At 47.4% G+C, this 27,327-nt stretch overlaps 1 protein-coding gene across 6 annotated transcripts in view; it reads right to left on the bottom strand.

Moving 5' to 3' along the window:
• The window catches only part of SMARCA2 (SWI/SNF related, matrix associated, actin dependent regulator of chromatin, subfamily a, member 2), a 177,221-nt gene extending 150,499 nt beyond the window's left edge, over window positions 1-26,722 (bottom strand). The window contains exons 1-4 of one of the 6 annotated variants that reach the window (XM_027614886.2): window positions 26,559-26,722; window positions 12,716-12,976; window positions 9,354-9,483; window positions 2,725-3,090 (exon numbers count right to left, since the gene is read on the bottom strand). In XM_027614886.2, coding sequence (XP_027470687.2) covers window positions 2,725-3,090; window positions 9,354-9,483; window positions 12,716-12,940 — 721 coding nt within the window. In that variant the 5' untranslated portion in view covers window positions 12,941-12,976; window positions 26,559-26,722. Of the gene's footprint in view, window positions 1-2,724; window positions 3,091-9,353; window positions 9,484-12,715; window positions 12,977-24,120; window positions 24,499-24,698; window positions 25,071-25,712; window positions 25,731-25,782; window positions 25,945-26,558 lie in introns of those variants that run through there. The other 5 variants (XM_027614889.2, XM_027614890.2, XM_027614888.2 and 2 more) reach the window with 5 other exon arrangements.
• Window positions 26,723-27,327: the final 605 nt, after the last annotated feature.

The following is a 27,327-nucleotide window of genomic DNA, read 5'->3' as shown; positions in this document are numbered from 1 at the left end:
CTTCTTCCAACTTTATCCACGGCCTCCTTGCCCACTCTGGCATAAAATACTATCTGCCCCAATATTTTCATTTCTAATGAAGCCTGATGGACCGAAATACAAGAGACAGAGCACTGAGTAACAAAACAGATTCCTCCTGATGACAGAGGCCTGGTGAGGGAAGACAAAGCATCAGAGATGGGTAACGTCATGGAGCCCCCTCCTCAGGAAATGGTCCAGAAAATGCACTCGGGATTATGTTTCCTGGGATGTGAAGTGGCTATTAGGTACAAGAGTCCAGACAACAGAAACTTGGTCCCCTAAGTTTTACTACTTTATTCGGTCTCCTTATTCGAACTTTGGGTGAAAAGGTTTCTGAAATGAATCAATGAATCATTCAGCTTCTTGCCTTCTTAAAGGATACTTTGGGATCTTTTCCTGCCGAGCACAGGTCATTTTAAAAGCACTAATGTTTGGGGCACCTGGGTGGCTCAGTCAGGTAAGCATCTGCCTTCGGCTCAGGTCATGATCCCAGGGTCCTGGGATTGAGCCCCGCATCGGGCTCCCTGTTCCGCAGGGAGTCTGCTTCTCCCTCTGCCCTTCACCCAGCTTGTGCTCTCTCTTGCTCTCTCAAATAAAATTAAAAAAAAAAAGAACAAAAGGAGCAATGCTCATGGAGGTCTGTGATGACACCCTGGGACACACTTCCATGTACGGTGAAGGATGCCTACATGACACAGCCCCATATCACTAGCTCCTGGGAGGTACAGGTTTTGCTCCATCTTCCTCCAACTCCCAACTCTCTGGTTGCCATTCAGCCTCTCCTGGAAACTACTACGATGTGGGATGTCAAGAGTACTAATTTCCCTGACATTGTGTCTAGAGAACAAGTAAAAAGGCTCTAGGTGAGGAGCGGAGACACTTCTCCTTTTGGCACACACAGGAGTAAAACGGTTGCAGCCTTTGGTACACAGTTTATGACAGGTTCTTTCCCTTACCATGAGCCCCTTTGTTATGAAAGAGCCAGGACAGGGCAGCTGGTAAGGACATGGGCTCTTGGGTCAGACTGCTAGCATGGGAGTGCCGACTCTCCATATTCTAGATGAGTCCCACGTGCATAGTACTAAAGCTGAGCATGACACAGGCCAGTAGGTGCTTCATAAGTACCGGCTGCGCCGAGACATGCATATATTTTTTCTTTCATCTGGCTGCCTTCCCAGGAGCTGGAGTTATGCTGTTTTGAACCCTCTAAACACATCAAGTGTCCAAACTACCCTTCTCTGCGTGGTTTTCCTCTATAACCTTCTTGGTCCTCGACGTTCAGTCCCACATGATCCTCCACCTACCAACGCACCACAGTCACTACACAAAGATCTGGAGCTGACATGATCCTTTCTTGCTCTTTAAAAAATCCATTCCTAAGGCTACATCCACAATTAACAAGGTGAGTTAATCCTTCGGGTAGGGCAACTCTTGGAGCTTCCCCCACCAGAAAAGAAACATTTACAAACTCAGAAGGCAGATGATAATTGAAAAATAATAATAATAATCTGAATTCCTCCCCACTGCCTAAGTCCCCAAACTTAGACAAAGTACCGATGTCCCAAACGAATCATTCGCAGTGATCGGCATGTCCTGGCTTGCCCCAGCATGAGGGAAGCATTCACAGGAAATGGTGTCAATGTCAAGGAAGGCCCCGGAATTCAAAACTCTATTTAGAACAGAACCATCAACTCTTTGCTTCTCTGGTGGTTAACAAAAACCTTGCCAGAGAAAACATTTGTGGAAGCTCATCGCATAGCCCCCCGCACCTCTGAATTCTAGCAGTGGGATCAAGCCAGACCGCCAGAAGGCCATACAAAGGACTAGCTCATCTCCGCCCATTACATAATATCACAGCTTCGGATCTGATGCCAGGGTCTATGGAAGAAATAGGCTGCATGGATTCTGTTACTCTGTTTATTATGAACAAATCTTATTGATGCCTCTATCGTGCAGTGTCTCGTACAATAATAATAATACCAATGATTAAAAAAAACAATCCCACTTGGAAATTCTACTTTATAGTCTCATGCTTAGAAAAGGCTCTGTGTTCCTCTGTCACTTGCTGCCAAATGGTGAGGATCTGGTACCAGACCCTCTCTCCTTCCCTGACTGCCAGGAAGCTGGAGTCCTCTGTCAAGCTCACAGGCATCAACCGTGAGCTCTCGGGGGCGGCGGGGGGGGGGGGGGGACTCCACGCTCCTGATCTCCCTGACCCCGATTGCTATTTCCCTTTGTTTCTGATTTCCTACACTTGATAATTATTTTACTGCAGGTATGCTTTTTGGAGGTCTCCCTAAATGCTTTTCAAACCACACAAAGGGGTAGAAATAAATAAATCAGCTCACATAACATGGCTCGAGGAGAGCGGAGTCTAGGGGCGCCTTCTGGCCACAGGAAGGCGCCGGGGGCAGGGTTCTTAACCTGGGACGTATGGCCGGGCTCCTGACAAACCTTGAGCCTCCTGAAAGAGAATGCAGAGGCACGGGCGGTGGGGGGGCACTGCTTCCTTCCTGGGACCCTGCGGTCCAGGTGCCCAAGGGTCCCGGGCAGCCAAGTGAAGCAAGACAAGGGAGCCAACTAGGAACAACAAAAGGCTACGATGGCCCTGGCTTAGAGCAGCCCCGCACTCCTGCGCCCTTAGCAGTCCTCCTTAGCCAGACTGGACCACGGCGTTACTCATTTGGTTGCACATTAACCTACCAGATGGTCTGTTGTAGTTAACAAGGGCCTGCTGCTGCGGCTGCTGTGTCTGTGGCTGGGGCTGCGAGGCCTGCTGCATGCCGGGCAACGTCCTTTTCCCCTGGACTGCAAGCTGCAGTGTTTCGGGGAGGGGCTGGCCCCGGGCCAGCATTTTGTAAGCTAAAATCTGTGCTCGCAGCTGATGCAGCTGGACAGGGCTGAAAGGCGAGGGACCTCTGCTGGGCTGGCTCATCGCTTGCGGATCGCCCGAGATGAGGGGCCCTGGCTGGCTCGGCGGCATCTGGGGTGGGGTCGGGCCGCCCCCCGACAGAGGGCTGGAGACGTGCTCGGGGGCTCCCAGCGGAGATGGGTGTGGCGACATGTAACCTAGAACAAAACAGGAAAGGAGATCACACGCTGCCCCCAGTGACCCTGAAAACCCGGCATTCCTGGCCATTTGGATGATTTTTCCTCAACGGCACCGCCTGCTAGAAATTTAAAGTATACGTCACTTAATAATTACAGAACTATGTGTAATTATCAAATTGCCCTGGACCAAATATATGCAATGAAAATTTTCCAGTAGTCACATTAAAAAGTAAAAGACACAGCCAATTTCGATAATACGTTTTGCTGTCAACATACCCCAAATATCATCATTTCAAAATACAAAAATTATCAAAGACATAAAGACATATTTTACGTGCTTTTTTTTTCCATGCTAAGTGACAGCACATCTCAATTAGGACAAGCCACATTTCAAGAAATGACCAATAGCCACGTGTGTCCTAGAAGGTTCACTGCTCATGGCTGTTGTACACATAAAGCAAAGACAGCAGGGGACAGTGTTATACGTTAAAAGTAGCTCCAACCTCCAGAACAAAACCTGGAGAGTATGTACTATCTTGCAACTGGGAATGAAGAGTCTCTCATGGGGAGAGCAAATTATTACTTGGTTTATTCTTGGGCACAATTATTGAGGGCCTCCACTGTTACAGGCACTACCCAAGGCACTTAGTTGAGTTCTCCCTTGAAACAGAGCCTGATGGAAGGATTGAGTGTAAGGGATTTATTTGGAAGGTGCAGGCACACTGGCAGAGGGGTATAGAAAGGTAATATAACAATCAGAGAAAGACATGTATCATATGATCTCACTGATACGAGGAATTCTTAATCTCAGGAAACAAACTGAGTGTTGCTGGAGTGGAGGGGGGTGGCAGGGATGGGGTGGCTGGGTGATAGACATTGGGGAGGGTATGTGCTATGGTGAGCGCTGAGAGATGTGTAAGACTGATGAATCACAGACCTGTACCCCTGAAACAAATAATACATGATATGTCAAAAAAAAAAAAAAAAGTAGAAGAAGATAGTAGGAAGGGAAAAACGAAGGGGGGGAAATCAGAGGGGGAGATGAACCATGAGAGACTCTGGACTCTGAGAAACGAACTGAGGGTTTTGAGGGGAGGGGGGTGGGGGGATGGGTTAGCCCGGTGATGGGTATTAAAGAGGGCACGTTCTGCGTGGAGCACTGGGTGTTATACGCAAACAAGGAATCATGGAACACTACACCAAAAACTAGTGATGTAATGTATGGGATTAACATAACATAGTAAGATAAAAAATGTAAAATAAAAAAAAAGAAAGGTGATATAAGAAAGAGACAGCAGCTGCTGCAGGCTAATTTCAGGCAGAACCTCTGGAGTATGAGGTCAATGACTCACCTCCAAATTATCCCAGGGAATGGGGTGGGGGTGGGGAAGAAGCTGGAGTTTTCACACTCTTAGGATCATTGGTCACTGCTTAGGTCACTGGTTATGACTCTGGGGATCACTAGTCCCCAAGGACTTTTCCAGGTGTGGGTAAGAGGGGCTGGAGTCCACTGGAGGCTCCACTGGAGGCAAGATGGCGGGCTTGCCAGTGGACATCGGGTGGGTGGGTGGGTGCACAGAGAGGGTGAAGACAATTAAAAGGATATGAATGGAGTACACATTATTTCTTCAATCCTCACAACAGCCCCAGAAGTTAAGTGTTGTCACCTCCATTTTTTTTTTTTAAATATGGAAACCAAGGCTCAGAGTGTCACATAATTAGGTCTTGGCCGCTTCAAGATTCAAACCAAAGTCCGTCTGACTCCAATGTGTACATGTTCTCTCCAGGCTCTAATATTAATTTGGTTTTACACAAATAAGTCAGAGACTTGAAAGTCTCAAAAATCTTCTAGAACCATTTATGGTATCACATAAACATGAGAGAAATCTGTCTGGGTTTTAAGAGATCTATGTGGGAAATTTAAGAATACATTTCTTGGGGAAGAAATTAAAAAAAAAATGCATGAAGTATCTCAAGGAACTCATTCCAGGAGATGAACTGTAGATCCTGGCCAAAAAATTCTTAGAAAAACCTATGATTGAGCCTGGCTGCAGGGAGAGCCAAGGTGAGGAGGGAACAAAGCAGCCTCCTGCAATCCTAAAGGTTGCCCTGAATTCAAACTAAGTGCTAATGAATCAAGTCACAGGTGTCCTAAGACACAATATAAAATATCAGATTCAAGGTCTTTGCCCTTTAATAAACGTGCTTGGGTCACAATTATCATAAAGGTCATCACATCGGTTTCTATTAGACATCTGCTGTGTGTTGGAACCCATGTCGGGTTTGGGCCGAAAGCTCTGTGCATCCACGTGGGATTGCAGAGGCCCAAGAACATCAGACTGACACTGGCTGGGGACTCACCATCACCATTCGAGAGACTAGAGAAAAGAAAGGCCGTAATTACTTTTATCTCGAATTGCCGTTTGGAAAGGGAAACACATGTATTCAGGCGCTTGAAGACGAGGGTAGGTTCTGTGCTATCAGCTGGTGGGACGTGGAGCTCCATTCAGAGCCAACACTGCCCTGATGAGAACTGGAAGATCTACTAACTCTCGTCCCCCAAATCCCTACTTCATAACAGAGTGCAAAACCACTCGGCCATTAGGGTTCTATTCAGTCATATGAGTCAGCCAAGAAAATGCCCCCGAGAGCAGCCTGCAAGACCAGCAGAAAGTTAGAGCCTGGTATGTTGTTACTTATGACAGAAAATGTTTAGAAAGGATTCCCAACATGCACAGAACTTTGTCATTAACATTCTTCCTCCTTAATGAGGCTTACATTCGCCCCTTAATTGTAATGCTAGCGCATAAGGGTATATAGTTTGTTCATTATGGAAAACACCTTCCTGGCGCCTTTTTGGCCAACCCTCTATCTACCACAGGGGTAAGAAACTTGCTACCAAAAATCCTCCTCCTGGGATTTTCATAGTAGAAGGGATACTACCAGGCGTTGAAATGGGTCATATGTCTCCTGCCTTCCGGTCTCTCCTATTTCCAAGGTCCTCAATTACGGCTTACCCAAGATACATCATGGGATGGCCAACACAATGGACCAAAACACCAGACAATCTGGTCTAAACTCAAGTGTTGACTAAATTGCTCTGTTAAACTATGAAGTATGGGCAAACGGAGCTAGGAAGGTGAGACAGTGATATCAGGCACAATGATTAAGTTTACCTCAAACTCGCGAAGGAAGAAGTTGAGAGTGGAATAAAAATCATTTTCTGGAATCAATCCATGCAACAAAATTTTACCTCAAATGTGACAAGAAGAAACTGGGGACAGGAATTTTTTTTTTTCCTAGAAAATATAGGCATGTTCATAGAATCATTCTATCACAGTATGACATTACAAATGTGACAGCATTTCAGCTAAAGAGAGAGATTTTTTCCCCCCTACATGACCAGCATTCCATAAAACCTCAGGGAAAACCAGAATCGAAATGATGAGACAACATAACGTATTTTAGTAATTATCTTTAGTTAAGAAAACGGGGCAAAGAAACTGCCTGAGAGCAAATACATGTTTTTCTGCAGGATGCCAGTGTCCATGCAGAATCTGCTCTTTGTGAAGGCTGGTATGGTCTGCTCGTTCAAAAGTGGTCCCCAAAAATGTGGCAGTTTTTCTTCCCTAGTCTTTGAGGGTATTATCTCTCTGGTTTCACCTTGTCTCAAGAGAAGCCATCATGTCTCTCCTTTTAATAATCTTGAACTTGTAAGTGCCAATTTTATATGAATTTTCTCCTCTCTCTGTCTCTCTCTCTCACAAACACACACACACACATTAACTATCACATACTTGCCTTTGAAGGCTTTTCCCATCCAACGGACTAAAAATAAACAGTGTTATCATTGGGACCATAAGACACATGATTCAGTATTTATTGAAGGAAATGGTTTTGCTTCTCAACCAATACCTCCAGATAACCTAATACATTGCTAGGTAGTTAAAGCTAGCAGCCTTCCGATCAAAACCGCACCTCCCCATACATGTGTGTTCCTAAATGTTTTTGTTTTTGTTTTTGTTTTTACAATGGGGTCTTTAAAGATACATGCTATTACAGGGTCTAAACTCTTTGAGATCATTATATAGAATAAGACTCTATTATACCAATACTACTTTATTCAAAAATATGCTTTTAAATAACTCATTCCCCAGCCTGCAATGCACTTTACTAGTTTGGAGAAAAATATTACGTGCTAATTCGGATTCCATTTAGTGCAGACCCCTACATTTCCAGGTAATTATAACTTGCCGAAATTATACAAAAATTAGTATCTATTTAAAATTGTTGACTGGTGAATGCATCAGTTCACTTCTCTACCAAACTGAACAAAATGAACGCGGTATCTATCCAGTTATGTGCTGGACACTGGACCAAGTGTTGGGAGATTCCAAGAAGAATAAAAGGAACCAAGCAGTGAGAGAAATTTTAAGATACATAAAAGTAGAAGTGCTCACTGAAAATTCGTACATTTAAAGTGTTTTGTGTTGGAGTTTTCCTTGGGCCTTACTCCTGGAGGTACTGCAAAGCCAGGAGCAGACAAAGCGGGCACTTGGCTTTGAGAATCACTGAACGTCACTCATCTACACCTCCCAGGCAGTACAAACGAGATCTACATTAGCTCTGGGAACCCACCTGGCTCCTCGGACTTTAACCGTTAAACCTGTGAGCATTGTCTAAATCCATTCTTAACACTGAATGGGTCAAATATTTTCTTCCCATACGGCAAAAAATCCCGTGAGTCAGTCTGCTTGGCTGATGTGGTCAACATTTGAGGCATCATGTGCAACACTTACACCTGTGTCTGCCATCAAAATTCTGATCAGAGGCTGGGATATTCAAAACCTGCTTGACTATGAATGAAGATACATTCCTATGCCTCCATGATTTGCATATATGTGTGTGTGTGTGTGTGTGTGTGTGTGTGTGTGTGTGTGTGTATGTATATTTTAGTTGTGATACATTTCTCTAAATCCTCAGTCAAAAAATCTCCCCTCGGGTGGATGGATGGCTGATCATGAATAGAGGAAAAAAAAACCCACATTTGTTAAATGGCAAAGGAATACATACAACAACACATAAATCACAAACTTTGAATGAGAAGATCAACATGTTAGGGTTAACTGGTCCTAGATCAACGCACACCCTTGCATGCTGAAATGACCGTACAATGATTGTGAAAACAGGTTACAATGGACTCAAAGACTGTGAGGTCTCTTTACTATGCCTTCCACAGGGAGGGAGGAAAGCACCAAAGGGAAGAGAAACATGCCGTATATTGACTGGCCATTATTCTGGGTTGAATTATGTCTTCTATAGAGATTATGTATGCCAAAGCCCTAACCCCTAGTACCTGTGCACGTGACCTGATTTGGATACGGGATCTCTGCAGATGTCATCAAGTTAAGATGAGACCATACTGGATTAGGGGAGACCATAAACCAATGACCCATGTCCTTACGAGAAGAGGGAAATCTGGACACAGGCGTAGACACTCAGGAAAACATCATATGGAGACCAAAACAGATTGGAATGAGAGATCTACAAGCCAGGGAATCCCAAGCGTTGCTCTCAACCACCAGAAGCTAGGAGGAGGCAAAAAAAAAAAAAAGACTCTTCCCGAAAGCCTTCAGTGAGAGCATGGCCTGCTAATACCTTGATTTCAGGCTTCCAGCCTCCAGAACTGGGAGAGAATCAATTTCTGTTGTTTCATGTCCCCCCGGTTTGTGGGAATTTGTTACAGCAGCTCCAGGAGACAAATACAGCCACCCACCAGCAATAACGGGTAATTCCACTGCCAGAAAAAGCCACCTTACAAAACATGAGCATGCAATTCAAGGGACACAGGTGGCTCATTTTACCTTCACATCTCTGCTGTCATTTGGAGACAGACCTGGATTCTCCTTTTGGCCCTTTCACTTACTGGATGTGTTCACTTAGGAAAACACAGCAAATTCTCTGAGCTTTAGCTTCCCCACCTAGAAAATGGGGCTGACCTAATTTACCTCTGAAGATCATAATAAAGAATCTGCATCGGGTACACAAAGCCACCTTGCGGATTGTGTGGACATAGGGTGGCTAGTAGAATTTACTAGTATCTTGGAAATAGAACTGCCCACACAAAAATCATAGTCATATTGGTCCAAGCAAGGGGAGTAGCAGCCTGCAGATTCAGCCTTCCTTAGACACGTTCTTTGGAAGTCACAAGTAAAGTAACCAGTAAGAAAGATGGAAGACTGTGGTATGGAACCCACACCAGGTGTGCAGCGGGCACGGACCTTGGCTGTGTTGATCCATTGGACTCTGGGGAGGACCCATTCCTGGGTGAGGTGGCCGCATACTGGAGCCCTTCATGGATCCACAATGGATGTCTTCCACAATCCCCTTGTCATGCAGACCATCGATGGGCTGAAACATTCAAAGGACATCAGTTAGATGGCTCTTGAAGGTACAAAATTTCCATCTGGACCTTTTAAGATCCCTTGCTTTTAAAGTCTTCAAAACTGTGGCATAATCGTCAGTTGCTCATATGACAGACATACATTTCTATACCTACACTACTTGTATTACCATATATTACATATATTTTATGGGTGGAGACCAAACAAATAAGACCACACCAACAGGGTCAGCAAAACTATCCGTAAGTTGAAAGTTAAGGCTTTAAACAGTTGGATTTTTTTTTGCAATGTCAAAGGCCTACAAATAAAAATGAAGTCCTGCTCACAAATATGTCATCCTTCCCTACCCTTTTAAGTAAGTCCTGAAACCTGTTGTAGATTGAAGTTAGTCCAAAGTCTGAAGGAAGCCTATTTGAAATGTCTGCGATGATGTTTTTTTTTTTTTTTTTTTTTGGTCATTTTTTTTCATCAGAGAGGAAAGAACTATACGGAAAGTTTCAAAGTCGAAGCCAGAAAGTTCCATGCAGTCGGGAAAAGAGGAAGAGCCAGGGTGGAGCTGAGTACTGCCAGAGAAGGAAGATATGACAGATGAATCCGAACCACAGAGAGAACCCAACTTGAAAATGTTTTAAAGGCAGAGTTTGGGGGAAAAAAAAATGTCAAGATCACAGGGACTCAAACCAGGACGTGAGGCCTCATGCCTAACAAGCACACGATAAAGAGCTATTGAGTTGACATTAATCCAATCCAGAATTGGGCAACGGAGCATGTGTTTGAAAAAAAAAAGGAAAAGTCTATTCCTCCCCAAACTGTAAGAGCAATTTTCAGAACCGCCTGAAAGAAATAGTTCCAGGAGTTTATAGAAACCAAATGACTTCAAGCAAGAAAGTATGAGTGTTTGCAGTTTTACAGAAAGGAAAGTTAATTTCTGCAGAGTCAAAAGCACGCACTTGAAAAGAGGAAAAATTTGCCATAAAGAGGATGTTCAGAAGAAAAATGGGAAGAATTTGATATAAAGAGTGTCTCTGAGTCTGTTAAATAGTAATAATAGGGAGGAAATCAAAGCAACACAAGCAGATGTATTTAGGCCACTTGTTTATTTATTTCCAGTGATGCTGAAAAGCAAAGAGCTGAATCTCAGAGGGAGAAGGAGGAGAAAGACAAGGAATAGAGCTGCCTTGTAAAAGGGGCTCCGAGGAAGTGAAGGCATCTGGTCAGCAGGTGTGAACTCAGGCACTTAACCACGTCCCCGCGCAGGGAATCATCTGAGGCGCTGGGAGGAAGGAAAAGCGGGATGGCACAAAATGCAAACTCTCAGCAAAACAAAAGAAAGCGAAACAAAAAAAGAGTATCAAGGGGGGTGGGTATGAGAAAATGTGACAAAGACACTAGGTCACAAAACAAAAGGGATCAGAAGAGATAATCACCCATAGAAACAACCCAGTGCAAAAATCTACCAGCGACCCAACATTCGGTCATACCTTTGTACCTTCCAAATGCCTAAATAATACTAAAGGTCAGCTAAAATTCTCCTTCACCATTTATCTTTCATTTGGGAGGTGAGACAGCCTCAAATCGTTCTGAAAATATTCAGCCCAGCTGGACTAAGGCCGGCGAGTGACAGATCAGACCTATGATAGCTCCCAAATTAATTTAATACACAAGACAATGTAATGACTTCAGTATGTCTAGATGTTCAGTATGTCTCTTCAAGAATATGATACGGAAAATAAGCAGCTTTACTTCTTTAGATACATGACAAGTTAAAAATGTGTTTAAAACAAAAACAAAAACAAACCTCAAAAGCAGAGAGAGAACATGGGGATACGATGGGGGGGGGGGTATCCAGGACACATTGTTGAAAGGAAAGACGAAGCTTCAGAGTAATTAACAGTGATGACATGATTGTATTATGGTAAAAGGAAAGCAAAACAAAAAAAATCAGACCTGTATGATATGCCTACTTGGGCTTACACAGGACTTTTTACTGAACAGGGAGAAACGTGAGGTTTAAAAAGCAAGCACAAAGCTGTTACATGGGGTGAGGCCAGGATTAACTGTTTCTTTACCTCAGTACAGTTTTACTTTTCAAAATAAGTATATATTACTTTCCTGATTTGAAAATCATCAAATAACAAAATTTGTAAAAAAAAAAAAAAAAAAAAAAAAAAGAAAGAAAGGAAAGGAAAGGAAAGGAAAGAAAATTAAAGAAAAAGCATCTTCCCCTCTGGGTTCCAATGCCCTACCTTAAAACTGACCTACAGTCCTATAGGATTAGAGGAAAGACTTGTTCTTTTTTGATATAATCTTTCTGTTTTAAACCAAGATCTTCCACGGTTTGCCTACTTAATACCAAGAGGCAGCCCCACCACCCCGTCCACCTGTGACGTCGTCCGAAAGCAATAGAAAACCTCTACTTGTCTTATCAGGTATGACCCTCAGGTCACGTGTGGTGTGGTCTCACTGAGTTTCACTGGCTACTTACTCCCTTTTAAAGCAAACTGTCACAGGACCTGGCTGGCTTTCTCAAGAGCCAATTCTTTCTTCTTCGCATCTCCTTTGAAAGGCCTAACGCCAAGTTGTACTGATAGGATCATTCCTACAGCAACAATCCAAGCCTCATAAATAGAAGATTATTATGACCTCAGTCCAAAAACAGACAAATGGACTTGCGCTCTGCAAAATCCCAGCCCTCTTCCAAAGTCAGAAAAAAGCCACTTGACCGAGGGGATAGCAAAGTGCATTTTAGGGAGTCCCTGGAAACTATTTCATTTCAATAAAGCCTTAAAAAAAAATGATGACTCGTTTTCTTTCTACTCTGTGGGATCTATTTTTTTAAACAAATATCAACATTCTTAGGGAAGAATAAATTTCATCCGTTCATGGATGATATGTTGTTTTACATATACAGTTGGAAAAAAATCAAGACTTATGTGTGAATACACTTACTCACCAGGCCCACAGCCCACAACCCACAAATCACAGCATCTAATTGTCAGAACTGCAAATCCTATCTAGTCTTGTTCAAAAAGCCAAGATCTGATCTTCCTGTACAACATCTGTAACAATAACAGAGCCTCAGAACGTATGTTTTTAATAACATACAAGATAAGACAAAGACCTCGCTTGATTCTCTTATTAACAAGAGTAGGGGGGGAAAAAGAGGGGGAGGGGGTTATCAGGGATTTTAGCCATCCATGACTCAGAAGACGAGAGTGAACAAGAAAATAAACTCTTACCTTATGCATTTGGTGCACGCCTTCCTGCGGGAAGTCGGCAGATCCCATTGTTGGCATAGGGTGCGAGACACTGGGAGGTCCAGGGCTCGGCCCCATCATACTGTGCACCGAACCCGGCGATGGCCCGGGTCCTGGACTAGGTCCAAGAATGGGTCCAGGCGAGGGTCCGGGCCCCGGCGAAGGCCCTGGGTGGGGCATCGCGCCAGGGTCTGTGGGCGTGGACATCTACCACTCCTGTCTCTGCCAGTCAGTAGAGGGATACTGAGTTGGAAGGAAGAAAAGAGAAAGGAATGTCTTAAACATGATGTTAAGATCAGAATGAAACAGTTGTTAGTCTTTCATGGTGCCATTTCTGTAACAAACATCAAACAGAACTGCCCTGTCTCGTCCAGATGTTTGAGGGAGCGTGCTATATATCCATCTGCCCTAGTCTTTATGAAGACCACTTGTTTAAAAGAAAAAAAAAACACTCTAAATGAATCCCCAGAAGGATATAAATCATCCAAGATACAAAAAAAGGCCCACTGGAGAAACTCAAATTTAACACATAAGCAGAATTCTAAACAAGTTTGAAATTTATTACTGAAGTCAACAGATGCTCTCCATTACTTACTGGCTTGGGCACCTTACAAGTCATTAACCCCCCAAAGCCATTAAAACATAAAACCCCTGAAAAAGTATCCAACCAAGACACGTTTTCCTAAGTAAATGAGCGTCGGAAACTTCACAGAAAATTCTAGACAGTTAAAAGGGGGAAAGAGGTACAATTTCAGAAACTGAGAAGGAAAGAGAATTACCCATTGTGGGAACAGCAGAGGCTGTGGGACGTGGGACTCAAACAAACAGGGGTCCAAATAGCCACACACAACAACCACTGGCTGAGACTGAAATGCAGTGTTGGTTAAGTATATCAGCTCCGGGCCCCACGCAGTAAGCAGCACCTCCCCTCCCCATGCAGCACTGTGTTCCCCACCGTCTCCACTGTACCGCCAGTGATCAGAAGAAATGGTTTGTTTATTTATTTTTTTCAAGATTTTATTTATTTGACACAGAGAGAGTGAGCACAAGCAGGGGGAGCAGCAGAGGGAGAGGGCGAAGCAGGCTCCCAGCTGAGCAGGGAGCCCGATACGGGGCTGGATCCCAGGACCCTGGGATCATGACCTGAGCCGAAGGCAGACGCTTCACCGACTGAGCCACCCAGGCGCCCCAGAAGAAACAGTTTCAAGTGTGGTCCTCCTGCCGGCTCATGAACTGAAGACCACTTGGAGAGCTGAGGCCAGGATTCATCCAAGGCTTCTCTGTGGTCCAGGACCCCCAAGAGAAGTCAGCCGTGACTACCGGATCGGGCCCAGCACGGACAAGGCGAGAAAATCCCAGTGCTCTGATTTCGGGAAAGCTGTGTTCCATCACCCACACTCCAAGACTTCTTGGCATCCCCTCCCCTCGGGAACCGCCTCATGGTGGGGGTATGCCTGCATCTTGGACATGAGCCCAAACGAGCAAATAAGCCATTTCCCAGACTCGCATCAATGACAGCTGAATAACGCTAGTGACAGTTAAGTGTGACACCAGACCTTATGTCATCGGGGGCCACACACACCTGTACACACAAAAACTTCTCTGCTGTCAACTTCCCAAAACACAGAATGAGACCCCCTTGGTGATTTGCTTACCCACTATTTAGTGACAGGGCTGGGACTTAATCACAGGGGTCTCACCCAGCCACTCACAGCCAGGGTCTTTCCACAGGGAGATGAGGTTACAGCAGAAACACAAAAAACCCACATTAGTTCCATTCTTAGCCACCTGCTCTCCCCTCTTGCTGAGTCTCTAGAAGGTGGGGGCCTTGAGGGCAGGGCTCTTGCTCTTCTTCACTCCTCTGTGTCCCCGGGACCTCCAGCCCGTGTGGAGTAAGGGCTCAAAAAAAAAAAAAAAAAAAAAAAAGATCTGAATGAACTGCCCACGAATTCCAAGGGCAAACTATTAATAGCGTCCGTTATTTTATAAATAAAAAATTAGAGAGTAATCCGTGCCTGAGCTATGTTCACATAAAGAAATCTAAGAAGGGTAGGCAAGAATTTAGGCCATTCTGATAAATGAATTCGGGCTAAAACGGGAAGCAATGAAAGGCTACGTTGGAGCGATTATAACACAGTGTTTTGCTGATACAAGACAGCACTCAGAGAACCCAGTTGAAGTGGTTTCTAAAACAACAGGGAAGCTTCAAGGGTGAATTATAGCCTTGAATTCACTAGAGAGCCAAATGTTATTATTTATTCTTTGTGATTAACAAAGCAGGCAGAAGTAACTTTTTTTTAATTTATTTTTTATTTTTTTTTTTTTTGGCGTGCCACCCCCTCACAATCAGGCTCGTTCAGTTAGCGTCTTAAATTTAGGAAGCTGATGTCAATTCAGGGGTACTACAAGTTATAATGTTCTCTCATGAATATCAGCAAACTAATACACCCCTTTATTTTTTAGTGAATAAAAGGAAATTGCTTACTTCCTGTTATGGTTTACCTTGAAATGGGCTTCAATAGCTCTTCCGGTAACCTACCACCAGTCTGAACAATGAAGATACAAACACTCAGCCTGGCAGTCCCCACTTGCCACATTTTCTATTTTAACGTATATTATCCCATAATCCTCCCTCGTGCCTATGGGATCATTTTCATGGGGGAATCTGGCAGAATGCAGTGATTACTTGTATGCTATCCCATAAAAATGCTCCTCATTTTTAGTTAGAGGCAACTCCTAAAAAGCTTCTTAAAGGGGAAAACAGACGAGAGGGGGAATGGAAAAGTACTGGCTACTTCAGGGGAATGTGAACACAGGGGCGAGTGGTGGAGGACACTCCTTAGTATGAAGAGAACCGTCCGATGCATGGGCCTAACGCGTATGTCCATGAAGCAGCACCAATTAACGAAAGAAAGTAGCTCAGAGAAACCGCCAAGTGTAACAGAGGAGCCTCGAGCCCAGCTAACGAAGGGCAGGAATCTGGAGGATCATCCAACTCGGGCATGGGATACTCTGGCTGGTCTGACCGGGGGTCCAGAGACTTGGGCTCCGCCTGGTCTTCTTGTCCCGGGACCACCACCAACCCTGGGGCCTCGGGGCAGAATGCTTTTCCTCCGTAGAGCCTTTGTGGTTCTTCTGGGCTTGAGGAAAGAGTATCTCCAGGCTTCCCCCACCTGTGCACCCGGGACTCAAAGCATCTCCAGGACTTGCTCCAATGCTGCGCGCAGTGGGGTTCGGGGTGGGGCAGAATCTGGGCTGTCCCGGGATTCACGCCTCGCCACCAGCACCCAGGAAGACTGAAGAGGAGTGACTCTCGAAGAGGAGGTCGCAGCCCTGGTCTCTTTGCCCTCCCCCTGCATTTCTGCTGGCAGCTTCATCGCACAGCTCGAGGACATACCCAGCCTTTCCCACTGCGTAAAGCAACTTGGCCGATGCAAATTACAAAGCGGCTCAGCTGTCAAGCAGAGGCGCGGGGCATTACTAAGTTAGCGTGGTTGAGGTTTAAAGTCCAGTGTTGGCCAACTCAGCTTCTCCTTCACCAACCACACCGGGTGTCCTAGGAATCAAACCCTTTTCTTCCTCCTTCAAAGCACTGATGCAGACAGGCAGGGATGGGGGTGGGTACAGTGGGGACCCGGGAGGAGACAGCTCAGATCACCAGGGCAGAGTAGGCGCAGTAGGTCTCTGCACAAGGTAACACTCAAAATCTGTGTTTCTTTTGTGTTGGGAGGTAGAGTGGGGAGAGTTATACACTGTCACAGATGAGCATGGCCTGTTCGACAGGAATGTGGCTGAGAAAATGAAGGAAACGTGTCTGGGGTGGGAGGACAGGGGAGTAAAGCACCGCGACCCCCCCCCCATGCACGGCCCTGTGAGTCCCCGTCCTCCCGTAATGCACCCCCAGAGGGCTGGCCGCTGTGTTCTCGGCCAAGGCATTTTCAGCAGCACACTCTTTGTCTTTTTCTGCGTCTTAACCCGGCCTTTACAACTGGGGAATGTTGTGTTTTTAAAAATAAAAGTTGTTGGAGCTTCCCACAGCTGCAACCACCCCAGACACCTTCCTCCTTCCTTCTTCCCTTGGCTGAACAAGCCCCAGCACACCCATCAGCATATTAAATAGGAGTTCAACTTCCGGAATTGGAAGGGTCGCCAGTCTAACCACGACAACCGCAACCAAACATACACCTGTTCCTATCCTACTGCGACCGGTTGGAACACCACTGACCCCCGCCGTGCGGGAATATTTAAACACACCCACATGGGCTTCACAGTCATTGGAGCCACCCGAGTTGAGGACACATTTGGTCCCATGCCCGTGTAAAAGGTGAGGGCAGGAAGGAAGGGACCACACAGTTGGCCCGAAGTCACGTCTGTCCGCGGAACTTCGCGTCTCTTGCCCCAGCCCAGTGCTGAGCCACTGCACCCAGGGGGCAAGGCCGGCCACCAGGCAGGAGGGCTTTCACTCCAGCTGGAGACCCACCATGCGCAGGAACCAGGAGCGCAAAGAGAAGGGCGTAGAGGCCAAGTTGGAAACGATGGGAGGGAGATTCTGCCAGGCTTAGGCTCTGGCTGTGGTGCTAGATCAACCTATGAAGGGACAGAGAAGTAAAGAGAAGCCCCGCAGACAGTAGGAGGTGGACATGACATCATGGACGAAGGTCGGTGAAGTCTAACCAAACACCCAGAGGGCCCCTTTTACTTATCTGTTCCCAGCTGTCCTGAATCTCCACAAGGGACTGGGCACGAGGCAGGTAGGGTGCACAGAAAGGCCCCGAGGGCGCACCCCAAGGCTCTGCAAGTCTGAGAGGGAAATGGGACCTTTCCATAAATAGACTGGGGGCAGGGAGAACACATGGAAGGTCCTGGAAGACAAGGAGGGCTACAGCTGAGGAGGACCGGGGAGACTGCTTGCAGCCTGCAGGGTGGAAGAAGGAAGAGGGAGTGCGGGGAGGCTTCCTGGAGAAGGAGGCCTTTCAGCTAGGCCTCCAAGAAAAAAACATAAATAAAACCAACCAACCAACCAAACAAATACACAGATGTATGTCTCCCAGACACTTTTGTTTTCTAGTCCCAGGAAGGGCTTTGGGGGAAACACAACCACCCCGACGAGGCAGTACCTAACTCTTCACCAAACGTGGCGAGGAAGCATGGGCAAATCCTGGCTTTTCCTCACATCTTTATCACCGCTGGACTTACAGAAAGACTGGGGTACGGGCCAAAGGTGAACATTAGAAATACACATTAGGCCCCTCGCGCATCCCCGGGAATAGCTCTGTCTTTTTAAAGTTTTCTGGCTGGTGCGGGAGAACTGCAAGGCTCAGGAGATAGTTAAGATAAGGGCTCTTTTTATGTCTGTTTGCTGATTCAGAACATCTCCTGACCTGAAGGGCTTCTCGCTTTCTGTGTAGCTGTCTGTATAAAGGAATTGATAATTCCCCTACAAGAAGTAGCAACATCTCTCCAACGGGAACAGGAGCACTGCTATTCTTAATGGGGGGGGTGGGGCGCGGGCACGAACAGCAGTGAAGATAAAGGAAATAAATCTACCAGAAGTTTCTTTTTCAGAGGCCAAGGTTGCCTGGATGGACGGTGAAACATTACCAAAAGCCCTCCCACTTCTCGGTCTGGGACATGCAACTTTAAACAGGGCGCACCGTGATTTGTGCCACAGGGAAAAACCACGCCGCTCTTAAAAGTTCAACGTGACACGTCACCGGACCTGAAACTCTAGAAAAGCCTGGAAAACATTTTCCTCCTAGTGCTTCCTGTCAGTTTCCCATTCAAAGTCAAGTAGGTTTTAAAAAGGAGCTGGATTAAAAAATGGTGCTCTGTTTGTCCGGCTTCTGTGAACGTTTCCGCCATATGGTCAAGGAAACATTACGCTGTTAGCTGCTGCCCTGCCTTTAAATAACCTGCCCTGGGACTGTCCTTGCCCAGAGTCAGACCAAGGCTCGGGGGCAGCTCTGTGCGGGACAAAAGAGAACACAAACATTGCAGCAGCTAATTCCTTCCCCCGCCATCCCCCGGGGATACTCAGGGACCTGGCACTTAGCATCATCACCCTGCAGAGATGGTGGGTTGCCTTCTTACAAGAGCCTACCCTGTGATACAATTCCAGGACCTCCCTTATGAGGACAGCCAACGTTTCCATCAAGGAAAAGGTCTTTGGAGGAGGGGGTCTACAAGAAAACCCAGAGTACCAGAAGTCCCTCAACAAAAAAACACTAGGGCAGAGCATCCTTCTAACACAGGACTCACGTCCGTCGGTACTTATCAAAGTTATCACGGATCACTATCACTTCCAACATTTAGTTGAACCTAAACTGCGAGGCAATTGGCTAAAACCAAACCATGCCAATCAAACCAACAAAAGCTAGTTTCAGGGCACGCCCCCCTGACGTATACTGTCTTGTGTCCATTTACACATACAACCCTTCTTCCTAGGTTCTCTTAGGCCCCTTTACAAGGCAACCTCATTTGGGATGCTGATAAGAACCAAGATAGCTACTTCCTTCGCCGTCTGCTAAGATAATTGTATTTACACATTAAACATATGAGTCTGAAATACATATTTTAAAAACTCCTCTGGCTGAGATGGCACGCTACGACTTCACAGTAAATCTCAACCCTTCTTTGCTGAATGAACCCCAGGTATATGACGGATGGGTTTTGATATGCCCCACTTGTCCGGGCTTCCACAGTAGCCACAGAAGTTCAAGCAGGAACCCTTCAAGTTCACTGCAATTAAAGTAGATAATGGCCATTTACATGCTAACATGCCCTTTAAAAAAATCACCACCATAGTTCATTTGAGCTCTTCAAGTTTCGAGTTCTTCATCTACAAACTAGGCAAAATCTTCGCCAGCTACAACTGCAATCCTGATATGAATCAAGTAAAATATCACATCTGAAGACACCTTGTGAGCTATAGCGTAAAAATGTACATTGCCTGGAGGATCCTTTCCATGGCTTCAATACCCACCCTGGACTCGAATCCACAGATTAATCTAAACTATTTTTGCTCATGAACTCCCTCATTCAAAACTTCTGAGACGAGCCTCTAATACGCACTGGATAAAATATTCATGCATTAGACATGAAAGACATCAAGTCTTTCTACCATGGCCAACGTTGTCTTCCGCAAATTCTCCCCAACTAGAACCTCTTCCCTGAGCCACCAGGTCAAATGTCTTCTCATGGACTCTTCAGACCGGTCCCCATGATCTCTGGATTTTCTTCTGATGATCAGCACCCCTGCCCTCCTCTGGCCACGAGGCTACCCCACGGACCCGTGACAGCTCACCCTGACCACTCCCTCCATCACGAGGCCCGTGCAGTTTGCCATTTGCTCAGGTATATTCTATAAAACACAAATTCTCAATTGTACATTGTTTTTTTAAAGAGTTATAGGCTTTGCTTAATTGCATTTTAGCACATGTATGAATACAGCGTACGGCGGCCATGGACAGAGGTGGTGCAGATACTACAAAGGTGAACACATGCCCACTTCAAAAGCACTGGGGGAAGAGGGGAGAGGGCTTTCCTCCTGTACATTCAATTTCCAAGTTCAGTGACCTATCTTTCAGTGGGATGGTAACAACTGAAATACACAACATCAAGTAGGTGAAGAAATATGTAATCATCCTAAATAAGAAAAACACAAACACAAACTGATAGAGAATTTCTCTTGGACTACTGTGAACCTACAAAACAATATATCCTGATCTTTTTTGGTCAGATATGTGTTTTCTATTTTTAAGTAATGTAAATTTCCAAATTGTGAATTCAGTTCTTTAAAAAAGGGAGGAAGGGGGAGTTATAAATATATTTAATGGTTTTTAAACTTCAAACTTATTTCAACTCCTAGAGGTTCCACTCGACAATTCACAAAAGGGTCAGCCCATATTTAGATTAGATCGGTTTCTAAAAAGTTTCTGAAATATTAGTGCTTGCATAGCCGTAGATAACATCTTGGTGTAAGACCGATGCCTAAGTTGATGCTTACATGCCTGAAAATACAATAGAATATTGCGATTTTTAAAGGTTTTACATGATACAGGCATACAGCTTGATTATAACTGTATGAATGTTCTGGAAGTCTTACATAACGAAAAAACTATCACAATTCACAGCTTCAATTACATAATAATGTGTTATAAATCCAGAAGTCCAGAAGGGCAGCACTTATGTCAATATTTCAGTCAAAATCCTGTATTCCATATCTAAACCATCATTCCAAATGAGTGAATTAATGATTTATTCACTCATAATTAAAATTAAATGGTGCTTCTATCCAACATCCTAAAGACCCAGCTAGGTGGCTCCTGAATTTCATCAGCTCTATTATATGTTTTGCTAAGGTATAATTATTCAAGCATCTTTGTATCTTTAAAACCTGTATTACTTAAAGTCTCTAATGTATCCTGAATACTTTCAAGGAAAAGTGCTATATTAACATGAGAAAAAAAATCATAATAAGCAGTAATGAGGTCTTAAAGTTTTCCAAACCCACGTTGCAAGATCCCATTTAACTTGCTGATAAATAATCTCAAAATAAATATGCTGTCTTTCATAACGATTGTGGCAGAACTAAGTTTTAGACTTCTGTATTCCCTGGTAAATATAAAGTCATGACTTCCTATGTAGAAAAAACATCTCAGGCCTTCCTAAATACTCTACCAAATAACTTTTACCACCATCCGGATCTTCTGCTCCCAACTACTTAGGGAATGACCCAAGACTTTTTCAAATGGCTAGAGATTAAAGTCCCATAATGCAAACTCTTACCAAGATGACAGAAAAGTCAACATCCTCTGTTGGTCTAAACCAATCCACAGAACACATTTAAGAACAAGGAGTGATTCAGAAGATCATTCTTTCACATAAAGCGACAAGAGAAAAATCACAAGTAGCTCCTATATTCCCATTAGGGAAATTTTCTCATCTGTTCCCCAGAAATACTGCAGAAGAGACAAGTGACTCACTTATAGGGAGTTCTCCAAGTCCACTCATGTCTCCAAGTCCACTCATGTCTCCAAGTCCACTCATGTTAAGCAACAAATTGTCCGTGACTCCCCTTGAAATCATCTTGACCACAAACAGTGGGAACCAGAACTTGTGCTGGTTGAAATCAGGTCCTGTCAACACTCGCTCCATAGGGCCAGCACTGACACACACTGCCCGGCATTATAGTTGTGATAATTCAGTTGTTCTCATGGCAGCATGTCAAGATGTTACAAATCATGATTTATTATTTCTCTGGAGTATCAAAAAGCTGCTGACCTAGGGGAGTTTGACAAAGGCCTTGTTTACAAAGGAAGACTTCTAAAGAAAAAAAAAAAGGAAAAAGCCACCAAAACACTGGAGGACACCACCACTTTTATAGCTTATGAAAGTTTTTTCTTTTCTGATCTTGCTCTAATACATAATAAGCCTTTAAAATGAAATGTCAAAATATTATAGTAATATAAGGGGCGTCACAATGGTCTCCTAGAGAGAATGGAATACGCTTTTACACTGGCCTGTAAATGTCTTATCCTAATCAAAGACAGAAAGTTTTGAATAATTATTTGCCAAAGTGTCACTTTCCAGTTATACTGTCAGAAATATCTTAAAGAGAATTCAAGCATTAGTGATAAAATACAAGCAGGGGCACTTTTTCTTTCCTTTTTTTTTTTTTTTTTTTTGGTCAATTCCAAGCCTCAGGTGTTGGTCAAAGCACCTTTCAAGAAAACTTGACAAGAAATGCTCAAAAACCACTTTAAAACCGAACAAAAGAAAAGATCTAAAGCTGCTTTGAACACACTCTTGCGGTGAATTTTTTCTTAAGACGCCACAGTGCAGCTAGTCCCGGAGCTGGGATGTCACTGCTGTCACTCATAAGAGAAAGGCTGCATTGAAGGGGGCACTCGCGCACCTCTGACCATTCTTCAAGGATTCTGATACCCCAAACTCCTAATTTATTTTCACTATGTTCTTTACCCACAAGACACCTCTGCTTAATGCCTCCAATCAGGTAAATGGACCCCCGTCTCCAGGTTTGGATTTTTTCCTTAGTCCACTGGAAGAAATATCTTGGGTACCTAACAGGTATCTCCAAATCCCTTCTTCCCAGTGGCAAACATTTGAGCCGTCAAGGAGCTTTAAAAAAAAAAAAAAAAAGTCCAGGAGAATAAAAGCGCAATTAGATCCTTAACAGAGAAAGTGTGTCTGGATTTGCATAACAATGCACCAACTTGGATTCAAACCTGCCACACCTCTTTGCACTTAACCAGTGTGCTCAAAGTCGGCTGGATGCCTACCAAGTCTAGTGTTGGCAAACAAGCCTGGGGCAGTGGCCCCCCAAGTAACCGATGGAAAATATTACCGAAATATTTGAATGTGCACATCTAAGTGTCTACACATACACATAATATTGGGTATGGCTTTTATTTTAGTCCAGCTCTCAGGGCCGTCTGAGTCTTAGATGGTTAGACAGAAATTCTCTGCCACTCCACACGCCAGCAACAATCTTTCTGTTCATACAAGCATCCTGCTCCTAGGAGCATGGCACAACCAGGTGTAAATAAAAAAGTCCTTTGCAATGAGAGTTTAAAATTTAACTCTGCTATTCATGACGCACAGACGTTAAAAATAACCACTCCATGCAGGAGACAAACGTGTGTCTTTAATGCCTCCCTTAGGCTCTAACATTACACGTATTTAGGAATACAGTCTATCTAATGACCAGGAGACAATGATGACACCTCTCCATAAAATATTAACCCCGGTCGCTTTGTTGTTTCAAAAGCACCAACGTCCATCAGATCGGGGAGGAAGGATAAAAGGCGAAACCTTGCAAAACTCTCCCAGAAGTTATATAAACAAAGGAGGGGAGAAGCCCAGTGTGGGCTTTGCACCCATGTGCTACTAAAATTACATAACACCCGGCGCAGACATTAGAGAAGGAATGGATTCTGCACACCCCCCCCCACTTTCCTCGACTCCCCAAGCCCGTCTCCTTCTCTTAAAAAATCCTAATGCCTGGCAAGACCAAATGGACGACTTGGAATATTTATTTTATTGCTGGAGTAAATCCTGCGAGAGTTAGAGGCACGTTTAGGCCCGAAGTTTTGAATGTGCAATAGCTCCAGGGCGCAGCGACTCCACTCTCCGGACCCGGAGGAGAAAGAACTGACAAGCGACAGCAACCAGCAAGGCCTTCTCCTTTCCCCTCGCGGTGCTTCCCGCTGGAAAGTTTTCCACGCGATCGATCGGAGGGCGAGGAGCCCGCTTCCCCCGCCTGCCTGACTTTGCAGGAAAGGCGAGCCGGGAGACCGGAGGGGGCCGGCAGCGAGAGAGCCGGAAAGCTCCGCACTCAGCGGGCGGCGCCGGCGCAGGCTCCTTACCTGGGGGACGCGGAACAAAAAGAGGCGCGGGGCTCGCCGAGCCTGTGGCGGCGGCGCGGCCGGCTGTCGGAGCGGGTCTCCCCACCCGAGCCCTAGGCCCGCGCCCGAGCCCGCGGCCCGGCCCCCGCCGCCGCCGCCGCTTCCTCCCTCGCGCGCGTCATGTCACGGCGATCAAACATGTCTGTGTGCGCTTCGCTGCTGTGACTTCCTGATTCTCTGCCGCTCGCGCGCGCACTCACACTCACACTCACAGCCACACGCACACGCCACCCCCACCGGCCCCCGCCACCAAAACCTCGCCTGGTCCTCCCCGGGCTCCCGGCGGCTGCCGGCGCCTCTGCTCGCGTCGCGCTGGCCCCGGCGCGCACAACACACACTCACACTCACGCGCAGACACACTCGCGCCGGCCCCGAGGCGCGGAGACGCGAGCCGCGGGAGCTCGCCGCCCCCTCCCACCCCCCTCCCTACTTAGCCGCCCTGCCAAACTTTTTTTTTTTTTTTCCCCTGCCTGATCCACGTCCAACTTCCCTCCACCCCCACCCCCCACCCCCAGCAGTCCGGCCTGCCCCGCGCTCACCAGGATCCGCCGCAAGCTGCAACCCGGATAAAAATAATAATGCAATCCAGGCGGCGGAGGCAGGGGCGAGCGCGAAGACACTGGCAGGAGGCGATTTCCCCGCGTGTACCGGAAACCGGCCGAGTGCCGGGACTAGGGCACGGGTGTCCCCTGGAGCCCGCACTGCTGCGCCTCGCCCCGCGCGGTGCAACTGCGCCCAGGCTGCGAGGCCTGGTGCGGGGCACCCGGAGGACCCGGCTCGGTGTGCGCCCGCAGCCGGAGGGCGCCTAGGGACTGGCACGCCGGACCGGTTATTTGGGGAAGTGCATCGCGACACCTTTGCAGATGGCATGGCCCTGTTTTGCAACGCAAACGGGAGGAGGGAAGACGGCCGGATGGAGGGGGAGAGCAGAGGAAGGGGTAAATCAGGTTGGGATGGGAATAAAGCAAACTCGAAAGCAGGGAGCGAGAAGGAAGGGGTGCGTGTCATCGTTGGGAGGAGGCTCCCACCCGGTCTCCCCGCCTCCCGCCCTGGCACCCCCCCCCCCCCTTCCCCCGCCCGCTCCCGCTCCCCCCCCCCCCCCCAGCAGCCCTTCCCCTTCTCAGGCGAACGCCACCACTGCTGCCCTGGTGCGCGCGGGTCCTGTTTGTGACAGTCAGGCAGAGAGGATTATCCGGATCATGGCCTCCCGGCCCGCAGCCACGGTGGCTCTCCCGGGCCCCTGCGAGCCCCTAGCACCCGGACGATCGCGGGCGACCCACGCCCGAGGTTCCCGCGGCTCAAGCTGGGGGAAGACGCCAAGCAAAAGAAAACAAACCCCGGGGGGTGGGGGAGAGCAGGGTAACTGAGCCCGGCGGGCACCTCCGACCTCTTTCTTTGGGGCCTCCTCCCTCCCTCCCGGCAGTGCGGCCCGGGCCGGACACCCCGAACTTCAACACCCGAGTCCGCGCGGCCGCCAGGTACCAGAGGCAGCGACGTCCGCAGAGCCCCGGGCGCAGCGCCCCGGTAACCCCTTTGCCTAAAGGCCTGCCTACCGGTCAGCGTCCTCATCCCCGCCCGAGGGAACGCGCAAAGTGGAGGTGACACCTCCGATCCGGCACGCACCGGCCCCGCGGCGGTGGCTGCCGCCTCTACGGCGCGCCAGCTCCGGCTTCTCCCGCCGCGATCCGCTCGCGTCTCGGCAACGGGAGCCCTTTAAACAAGTCCCCGGGAAGCGGGTGGCAGCCGCGTTCGTTGGCGCCCGGCCGCCGGCCCGGGCTCGTCGCCCTCCTCTCCCGCTCCCCTTCCAACTCTTCCGGGGAGGACTGCTCGGGGTGAACTGTCGCCTTCCCCCGCTCCACCGCCCCCCTCCCCCAGCTTTAAGGGGATGGGGGGATTGCAACCTTGCCGAGTGTGTGTGTGTGTGTGTGTGTGTGTGTGTGTGTGTGTGTGTGTGTGTGTGTGTGTGTGTGTGTGTGTGTGTGTGTTGCAACCTTGAGTTGGCAGCGCATCGCTGACTGCCTACCTAGGGTCAAGGCTGTGGTTTGTTGGGATTCCCCCCGCCTCTCGCCTCCCCGAAGTAGTAATTATTACTGTTATTATTAGAACAGCAAGGTTCGGTTGAAACTTTCCCGTTTCTTCCACGGCCGCCCGGGAGCTGTCGTTAGAGCATTCCACCTGAGGCCCGCGGGGAGGAGGCGGGCTTTTCTTTTTGTTGTTGTTGTGGCGGTTGGCCCGCCTGTTTGTTTTGGTCTCCGTGCATGCACAATAAATAATAATTAGGATAATAATGAATAATCCCCGGCGAAGGCGGCGCGGTGCCGGAGGGGTTTGTGCGGCGGCTGCAGCCGGGAGGCCGGAGGGAGGGGAAAGAGGAGAAAGGAGTTGTAAGTTATATTTACCTTGCTCGCGAGGAGTGTGCTGGCTGAATCTCTTCCCTCTCTGAGTCACCCAGAGTACAGAAACAGAGGGAGAGAGGACTAGATTATGAATATGACTTCATTGATGACAGCCATCCCCTCCTCTTCCTAAACTCGGGCTCCGCCCCGCGTCCCACCCTCGCCGCCTCCACGGGCGCCGGAAGACGCGCCGCAGTTGGCCCCGCGCGCCGCTCCTCCCTGCCCGCCCGGGCGCGGGTTGGCGGGACGCGCCTGTCACTCGCCCCGCTCAGCGACTCCGGGAGCTCGGGGGAAGGAGAGGGCGGTGTGCAAGAATGTGGATCGAGACAGCTCTACTGTATGCGTGGATCCGTGTGTGTCTGCGAGGCGCCGGCTCTCGGGCCGTGCTCGTGCCTGGAGCAGAGAAACTGCGCAGGACGCAGAGAGCCCCAAGCCCTGGAGGAGTTAGGCGCCCGTTATCCCTCTCCAGGCCGTCGTCCTGCGGGGGGCGCTGCCGGGCTCCCCCGGGGAGGCTGGGGAAGCAGAGGAGGCACAGCGAGAGGGAGGGCAGCCGTAGTAATAGCGCGTAGTAGTTTGGGGGTATGTGGAGAAGGTGCTGGAATTTAACGGTGCCTCTGCCTGCCACAGCGAGCCTGCAGAGGGAAAGGGAGGGGACAGGGGGAGGGCTCCGAGTGGCACCAAAACTGTTCGTGGCACGGTGTTGACCATGAAAGAAGAAACAGGCATTGTCGTGCCAGCTGAAACTTTTTCTCCCCACCCCCGCCCCCCACCC

Source organism: Zalophus californianus, chromosome 13 (genome assembly GCF_009762305.2).
Source record: "Zalophus californianus isolate mZalCal1 chromosome 13, mZalCal1.pri.v2, whole genome shotgun sequence".
Classification (NCBI taxonomy): Eukaryota; Metazoa; Chordata; class Mammalia; order Carnivora; family Otariidae; genus Zalophus; species Zalophus californianus.
Note: the sequence above shows the minus strand (reverse complement) of the source record. Positions and strands in the feature narration are given on the sequence as shown.